The 9,481-nt window shown below is 43.3% G+C and overlaps 1 protein-coding gene across 1 annotated transcript in view; it reads right to left on the minus strand.

Moving 5' to 3' along the window:
- The window catches only part of TMTC1 (transmembrane and tetratricopeptide repeat containing 1), a 138,205-nt gene extending 129,020 nt beyond the window's left edge, over positions 1-9,185 (minus strand). The window contains exon 1 of the mRNA XM_017739963.1: positions 9,028-9,185. Within this exon, the coding sequence (XP_017595452.1) occupies positions 9,028-9,185 (158 nt within the window). The remainder of the gene's footprint in view (positions 1-9,027) is intronic.
- Positions 9,186-9,481: the final 296 nt, after the last annotated feature.

Genomic DNA, 9,481 nt, shown 5'->3' on the forward strand with positions numbered 1-9,481 from the left:
ACCCAGAGAGTTCGCAGAATGTGAGATTTTGGCATGACTTGACCTTTCACTTTGAAGTATGGGTTGATGCAGTTACATTTTGACAAGACATCAGTCTGCGTGATTCAAGAATACATGAAGAGTCTGAGGTTTTTTCTTTTTTTATCCCATTTCTCCTGCAAGCCACTTCAGGGCACCAACATCCATCACTTTCCCTTATTTCTACCAGCACTGAATGACAAACCACAACAAATGGCAGTAACAGATATCCAGCCAGAGTTTCAGCTGCAAATACGCTGCAGCAGTGGGAACCCCCAGGCCTGAATCTTGTTTTCAGCATGCTGAGGGGAGCAAGGGGCAGCACAGGGCCACCCTGCCCTAAAGGAGCCACAGCTCACTCCAAGACACCTGCAGATGTACACAATGGCAGGGACCCTCTGCAGGACACATTCTTTATACAAATGAATCATTTCTGGCTGCAAATCAGCTGGAGCACAATCCACTGCTCCCCCTCAAATGCCAAAGTTGTGATCTGGCAACCTGATTTCTGGAGAAAGCAGATGAAGGCAGGTGAGGGCAAGTGCTCAGGATATCAGGTAATATGAACTCATACACCAAAATGGGAGAGATTGGCCAAGTTGTGAGAACCAATCACCAAACCTATGATACCTGACAATATTCTTGAAAAATCTACTATTAATTTCCATAGATCACATCTGACCGCTTCCCATCCTGCAAAATAGGTCTGCTGGCAGGAGAGGCAGAACTTTGTAGGCAAGGGATCTTCTTGCCCCCATCAGGTCCCCTATCCCAAAGGCAGGGTGTGCTCTTCAGGCCCCTTCTTAGGGTGAACATCAAGTCAATGAGGCTTGTAAGCTGTGAGTTACCTGATGCAAATTATTAAAAACAGCTCTGTAAAAGCATCAGCCTTGCAGCTTGGCTGTTCCCCCGTGCGTTCTTTAAATAAATAAAAAACAGCAGAACAAAACACAAACATAATACTACATTATTCAGGTAACTCTTCCATTAAACAGCAAAATCAGGCTGCAAGTATGTTTTAAATACCATCTTTGGTGGTCCATGAACACTAAACGTGAGTGTGTGCAGGTGCTATATTCACACCAGTGCTTTTTGCTGCTAAAGCTCTTTGTCATAAGAAATTAGGCCACATGGCAATGAAGGAAACATTCTTTTGTCCTGAAACAATCCCAGCAGAATGATGTTGAAACATTAGCAGTGGTTAAATTTATTGTATGTCAAACGGGTGAGCAAGTCTGGGTCTTCAAACAGCTCTAATCCAAGTCACAAGACCTTTGCAAAGCTCCCCAGCTCACACACCCATGGGGGACAAAAGGCAGCCTACCATGGAACGCCAAATTTGCTCCACCACAGAGGAACTGTGGAGGAACTCCTGGGCAAGGGAGCAGAAGGGGATGGGTAAATAAAATATTACTTCTCCCCTCTTAATCTTTAATACCCTAACAGAGAGAGTCAGTCTTGTTTACTGGCAGCAGCATGCAGCAATTATACACAGCAGACTCTTCAGCAAACAATGGAAATAAAAAAGAGATAGGAATCTCAAACTTAAGGAAGAAGTGGTCTTTCTCCAACATAATGTTCATAAACAGAAGTTTTGGCAAGCAAAAACTGTACTCCACTGGAGGGAGGTGAGGGTGGTGTTGTCCTCGTATTTCCATACTCTTACTGCCCCACAAATGGGGAAAATTGTATCAAGTGGGCTGGAAGACCTTAGCCATTTCTTCATGAAGATCATAGCTTCTGTCTGAGCTAAAGCACAACTTGTCAGATATATCTTATGGCCTTGGTAGAGCACACAGGGAGGAGAGGAGATACTGTGGGCTGGCCAGGCTGCTTGAACAGGCTGCTCCTCAAAACAGAGATGTGTTTGCAAACTGCATCCTAAAGATCTGGGGCTGAACACAGCAAGTGATGTCGCTCCTAGGAATGGAGACCCTTGAAAGAGGAGATACAACCATCTCAGACATGGAGGTCTTTCCTCAGAGGAGCCACCCGTGAAACACTTGGAGAAGAGTTTTTATTGCTCTAACATCTCTGCTGGACGAGTCCCTGGAAGCAGAGTTCTGCTAAACCTCGGGCAAAATGGCAAATGGCAGTTCAAATGCAAAGGCCCTCAGAAGACCCAGGGGAAAGAAGGAGAAGAGCATGTACACCAAAGAGAAGTCTCTCAGTACTAGGTGACATTGACAGGTATCTTCTAATAGAGTTGACCAGCATCCCCCCGCCACCACCAAAATAAGAACTGACTACAGAAATCTCAGCACTGATCACATGTCCCATCAGGACAGAGAGGCTGTGCTGAAACACAGATTCAAGCCAAGACTCAACACTCTTTTTGGGCCCCAGTGTTGCAGCATGTGTGGCACAGCATGTCACACCCAAGGCAGAGCACTGCCCAAACTACATGCCCATGCAGGAGGTACACCAAAATTAAGAAATCCCTTGATTTTTTAAGGCTAATGGATGTTTTCCAGGAACAGTGGAATAGTATAGCTTGCCTTGCCACCTGCAGTAGTTTTTCTACCATTCTTCCACCATCCACTCTAGGAAAAGGAATTACACAGCTTCATTCTCAGAAAGAGAGACTTCCACAGGCACCAGCTGCTGAAGGTTCACTGAGTAGAGCCTGTACAACAGCTCTCAAAAAGAAAGGAAATCATTCTGTCTCTTAAAAGTAACCTCTGTCAGCATGCCCAGGTAACCATTTGCCCTCTGGAGAAGCTATCAGACAGGGACACATCCATTCTGGGTAAGCAATTCCCCACAAAGAGGGCCTGGAAATGGAGTGGGACTCAGTGACTTCATCCTCACAGACGCAGAACCAGAGGAGTCTATGCTGCACGAGCACATGCTCACAGACAAATCCCATACATATCCAGTTACAGTATATAATCACCAGCACCCCACCCCCAGGCTCTAAAATAGTGCTTTTCATTCACTTGTACACATGAAGACTCATTCAACCTTTTTTAAGGCCTCTTATGATTTATTAATATTGTAAACCATAATTGGAGAGTTTCTCTTTTTTTAGACTTTGTTATTATCCCTAGGCAGCTCTTGTTTAGTTTAATCTGTTTTATTATTTTCAAAAGACTAACAATGAAACACAACATGTTATGAAATAGAAATGCATAGGATAATAATGGTAGCTTGTTATAGCAAGTAACACTTAATGGAAAGTCTCAGAGCATCCCACACCTCATAAACCCACCCCCAGTTTTTATAAAGGAAGGCTCATATGCAGATTTATATAAATTAATCTAATATATAAGGATGGATTAAGTTTCCTGTGATGATCTTTTCCTGTTCAAATTGTGTGTTAAATATGGCAAACTTTATGCAAAGTAATACCCGCTTTCAGCGCATGGTGGAATCTCCTGATAAACTCCACAGATGCATGTACTGCGTGCCAGGAAAGTGAGCATTTGCACTCCAAAAGAGGTGCAGCTGCAGCAGTGGCAATAATGGTTAAAGCTGTATGTGGAAACAGCTCAAAGATTAATGAAAAACCTGCAGCAGTAAACAGAAAATAAGCCCCTTTGCAGTGGTGTTCGTGCAATGGCCAGTTTCCACCACAAAGTGCAACAGCACTTCGTGCTGATTTGTGCTGATAATCTTTCCATAGTACAGTACAATGCCTAAGAATTATATGGACACTAAGGCTTAAATGGTTTGGTCCTTGAGTTGCTATAATGGCAAAGGGTGAGAAGACAGAGGCCATATCAATTCCCAAGCTACAGCAATTCCCTCAGAGAATAGAAGTCATCACTTACAAGAGCACTAGTTAAGTGCAGGCATTCAAAGCAGGTTATTGCTTTCCAGCACGGGTAGGAAAAGAACACAGAAGACACAATTAGACTGGGAAGAAGCAGCACCTTGAAAGTGGCAAATGTGCCACGGCAGAATTTTCTAGTGAAACCCCAGAAAGTGTGATTTGATGATCATTCCTGTGTTATGAATAACAAGAGCACCACTCACACTTTGCCTCCACAAGCAGCCTTGGAAAACTAGAGAAGAAAAAAACCCAGCTGATGGCAAGCAAACTGACAAACCAGGTGTAATTTCATCTAGATAGTGAACAAAATGCAGTTTGTCTTATAAATTATTCTTAAGTAGCATCTCAGCAAGAGCTGAGGAGACAAACATCTCATGAAACTCTTCAGCAGCCATACATCAGAGTGTGGAGAAAGAAAGGGATGAGATGTGATCAAAAACCAATCTAGGACAGTCACTTATCAAGAAGAGAAAGCAATAGTAACCAAAATCTAGTATAAAGTTATTAGTCCTAAAGACAGTATTTCAAACTGAATGTAACAGTTCTTCACCAAATTTGAAGTAAGTTTGAAATAAGCTGAAGACCGTGAAGGAAATGCCATTCTAACTTATAAAGAAGCAAAGAAAAAAGAAAAAAAAAAAAAAAAGGTATAGTGAGTGAAAAGAGAACAGTCTTTTTTTCTTTTCCCTTTCTTTCTTCAAGTCTGTGAGACAATAAAGAGAAAGTCCAGGAAAGCAGTCAGAAACAGAGTGAGGAAATGCAGAGAAATGCCTTTAGCTAACCAGCAGCAGCCAGAGCACTTTATTTCCATGGACTCTAAAGAGTATTGACAAAGATGCTCCTGTGGGTAAGAAAGCTGGTCGAAAGCTGAGTCTTTTAGGTAAAAGATGGCCAAAGAAAATTAAGGGTGACACTGGTGCAAGAGGAACAGAATGCCCGATGAGAGAAAATCCCCAGGAACTGGTAAGTGTTAAATAGACACCAGACACCATTAAAGCAAGCAACAAAGATAAGCATGACTGCATTCACCTCAGCCAAGTCGTTCAGGAGAATTAGAGAACTCTTTACCTCATAAAAGGCTTTTCGTTCACGAGACAGGCAAATTTTATTCAGGACTGAGAAAATGTGAAGGCAGAATCCTACATGCTTTATACACACCTCTCCTACTGGGCAAATCCTCATCTCTGGGCTTGGCTTCAAGCAGCACGACAGCATGAGCCCCCAGCCAGGTCTGCACTCCCCATCCCTATGCAGGGAGCTTCCCCTAACCCTTCATGGGAGTCCTATCCTCCTTCCAGGGAGTGCAAGCAACCCTAGAGAAACACAGCCCAAACTTAATGACCATAAACATCAGACACCTGCTACAAAAGTTCCATTTGTGAGGGAGACTTCTTGTGCACTTGGAACTGGGGAAAAAAACCCAAGCTTCGAGGCACCAAGCTTTGGAAAAAACCTACATGGCAGCAAGGCATTCTGCTCTGAGTCAGAAGAAAAGCTTATGGGCTTAAAGATGTGTCTGTATATTTTAGCTCTAACACAACCAGTCTTACAAGAGCATCTGCTTTTCTTCACAAAGTCCACCTCATCCAGTGTGGCTACACCAGCACTGCATCAATTTCATGGCAGGTATCACAGTAGCAGTGTGGAGAGTGACTGCCACAGCGCGGGTAGAAATAGTAGACTAAGCTGTACAAGAGAAATACTGACACAATCTTAAACATTGTGATGTACAGAGTGAAGAAAATACTTGTGCACTGTGTATTTAACCTGACACATTATAGCTCCACTATATTACCCTGCAATGTCAAGCTGTAATATAGCATTAAATCAGTAACAAAGAAAATGTAAGGTCTTTTTTCCTTCCCCAGGTTGTTTTGGTTTTCTTCAGCTCCCTGTCCTTGAAACTTATGCCACTGATACAGCTGAAAAAACAGAAGGATCAGCTGTAAACAACTAGACAGATCAGAACGCTGACAGTGAGTTATAGAATCTAACCCAAGCTCACATCCACTTAAGGCTTTGATCCAAAGCCACCGGTAGCCTCACATGAGGCTCTCGGTGCCAATCCAGAATACTGAGCCACTGCTGAAGGGCCCCATTTACTTCCCAGGCAGGTACATACCCAAGCCATCACTGGCTAGCAGCCTTGGTGGGCAGACCTGGAAGGTTATCCATTGTGCATGTGCACCTGAGCACAGCCCAGATTTTTTAATTTTTTTCCCACTTTTTTTTTTCCAGCTAGAGTACTAGTAGGATGGCTCTCTGCACAAATTGTGTGTCTACGTCTTTTCTGGCGGGAGAGCTGCCTTCCCTTTTGCAGCTTATTCCCCCTTCAGCTCCTCTCCTCCTAGGCCACCAGCAGCAGCTGGAGTGGACACTCTTACACCCTTCCCACGGAGACAAGCACATTCCCACGGAACAGTCACTCCCACCTCCTTCGAGGAAGATCAGGTGTCTGCTGTGCTTCCCTGCCATGCCATCCTCCCAAGTCTTTGTCATGGCCACATGGCCTTTTCCTTTTGTCCCTTGTGAGCTGTTACTCGAGGCACCTCCCTCACCAGCATCTGCCTCGGCACCACCAAGGAGGCTGAGCACACAGGGCCTTCACTTCTCAGCCACCTGCAAACCAAGTGGCTCATATCTGGTTAAAAGTCTTTAAATCTTGGCATGCAGGGGATTTGAAAGGCTTCGTTCTCACCATTTTCTACCACTGCACACCTTCACTGTGCTGCTGACTACACCAAATCTTCATCACCTGTTTGTTTCTGGGTTGGAGAATCTATCTAAATGGGGATTTGGCAGACAGAAAGAGAAAGAGGGAGGGAGACAGCACTGAGGATTGCACCTTCTGCTTCAGCAGCTGAGAAACATTTCTGCAAAACCACTGGAAATAAGGAGTAACTTAAGTGCTACTGAGGGAATAAATGATTCAGTGAACTTCTGTTAGTGGAGGCAAGGTGTAAGACAGAAAGCAGTTTAAATATAAAATCCTGAGTGAATTACAGAACTGGCAGTTCTTTTTTTTTTTCTACCTTTCATCTTAACATTTTGTAAGGAAGATACCAAAAAAATAGTATCTTCTGAGTCCAAAAAGTTGCCTTCTTTAGAAAGAAGTATATTGAATCACTTCTTAGAGAAGAAATTACCTGCAGGTAAACACCTCTGACAGCAGCTGGAGAAGGGAGCATGAAGTTCTTCTGAAGGACTAAGCAAAACCACTACCTACCATCTCAATTCCTGTGCTGGACCTGTCACCTAACAGTTACCCATGTGTAATAGGAATGCTTCTGAACCAACTCAATCTACATTCCTTTATTTTATAGAAGTCAAGAGAAAAGATAAGTAAAGTCCAAAGACACAAAGCAAACATTATTTAATTCAACAGTCCATATGAAGGCTTTTTTCCCCTTCCAATGTTAACCCACACAAAAGAGTGCAGCAATTCTGTGAATATTTTAAGTTTTGCTTAATGGTTCCAGTAACATGGGCCACTCTTCTTTTCCTCTGATCATTCATACTGTCAGATCCAGTGTGAATAATGTCAAATACTTGAGCTCTTTTCACTGTTTGGCTCCAGAGCATTAGTCTAGTGGAATGAGGACTGTCACTTATGATTTCCAATTCATCAGGGACACTGAACTACTGTTACACAATTTCAGCAATGTCTGCTTCAGATTTTTCTGAGAGACGGGTGATAAATTTTTTTAATTGCGGTCATTTCAGGAATATGTAGCTTATATGTAGGATATGTTCAGCCTAATGAGAAGTCCACAGGGCATCTTGAGTCCTGCCTCTTACTCTCATACTCACAAGCACAAAAGGCAGAAAAGAGACAAAGTTTCTGTAGATTGATGAATCTGTAGATATAAATTTCAGCCCACCCTTCACATCTGTTCTGTACATGCAGTTTGGAGATCTCCCAGATTCTTTAATCTTAGTACAGCAAGACACAAAACAAGCCTTTACAGATGAAAGTTTCATGCAAGAGAAGCAGAGCCACTAGGCTGATATAAAGATTCATGCTGCTATTAAAATGCCTTAGATTTGACCAAATTAGCACAACAAGATAAATTAAACAAAACGAGCACATCTAAAAAACAAAGATACCAGAATACTTTGGTCCTCTCTTCCCTCCTTCCTGCACATATCACACAATTTTCTCGAGTATTCTGAGTGGGTGGAGTAAATTCTAACAAAAGTATTAGCAACATTCATTTCCATTCTGATAGATATCAGTTGCTGCTGAGCTTTTTACAAGAATCAGGGTAAATTCTTTTTTCCTTCTGCAGGAAGGCAGAGAGCAACCAGCAACCTCCTGCTGGGCAAGGCAGGGGTGGATGGCTCAGGCAGGCAAAACACGGCTCAGCCGCAGGTTCAGTGCCGCTTGGCAAAAGCTGCCCGAGGCTTCTTTGGAAGCACTGGGTTTGGAGGATTCACTCCACCCAGTTCTTAACATCTTCCTCTGACACCCTACTGGTAGAAATGAAATGGGAAGAATGTGGAAACTGGAAAGCTGGAAGGATAATTGGGATGCAGTGGAAATAATCTCCCTCTGCAGCCAGGGAAGATAAACGATTCCTTCCCTATTCCAAATGCAATGCCAAGTGGTGAACAAATGACTCTGCCTTTGACCCAATGTCTTGGCTGTACGGTTATTATAAGCATAGAGGATGAAATCTTGCTCACAAAATTAGTCTCACTTCCCTTCCAAAAAGGACTAGGCAGAGACAGCACTTCATCCTTTTTTGACACACACGCCCCTTTAAATAGCAAAGGCAAAACCAGTTCAAATACATACAAATGGGAACTAGAACATTTAGTTTCCATTTTGTTATTAAAGTTTAAGTTTCTTTTGCTCATTAGCATCACAATCTCAATCCTGCAACCTGATCTAGGAGGCCAAGTCCAGCACTCCAGCCCTGATAAATAATTGTATGCAAGGGGATCAGTGGTGATACACACAGGTTCACTCCCCTCTCCAATTACCCCCAGCTGTGTTGCTGAAGGAATGGATTAATTACACGGATCCCCCCAACTACAAGAGTTTGGCTGGACACACAATGGAGAAGGCACTCTGTGTGCACCAGTTCTGCCTGTGACTACCTACTCCCCCTTCGTTCTTTACAGAAATGTGCTGAGACCCCCTTCAAGGAGAAGGTACAAAACGTGTTCTAAAGGATCCAGTTTACAAGGATCTATTCAGTTTTCCTTTACCAGAAGCATGCCAGCCTTACCCAGACAGCCCTGCTTCCCCAGACAGCCCATACAGACAGCTTTTGGCTCCAAATCCACCTTTACAACCAAAGAGCAGCAAGTGCTCTGTGGGAGTGCCAAAGGGCTGTTCCATTTCCCAAAACTGCTCTGGCTTCACAGAAACACTCAGTTTCCACATATTCGTGAAATTCTATTCATATATCCAGTGTGCTAATGAGTTACTCAATCAGCAGAGTGAGCCAGGAACCGGTAACACGTCCCCCTGGCAGACTTGCCAGCGTCCATACCCTTTATTCCCAATTCCTGCCGGTTTGTAATGAGCATCTACCGATCCCAGAGCATCAGCTCTTCAGCACCGCTCTCTGCAAACACATGTATCATTTCTAAATGCTAAAACGTGCTAAATATCACCATCGTTAATGTTGCATCAGAATAAATTAAAAAGACAACAAGCTAATGGAAAGAATGACAAAC

Source organism: Corvus brachyrhynchos, unplaced genomic scaffold, assembly GCF_000691975.1.
Source record: "Corvus brachyrhynchos isolate BGI_N302 unplaced genomic scaffold, ASM69197v1 scaffold27, whole genome shotgun sequence".
NCBI lineage: Eukaryota > Metazoa > Chordata > Aves > Passeriformes > Corvidae > Corvus > Corvus brachyrhynchos.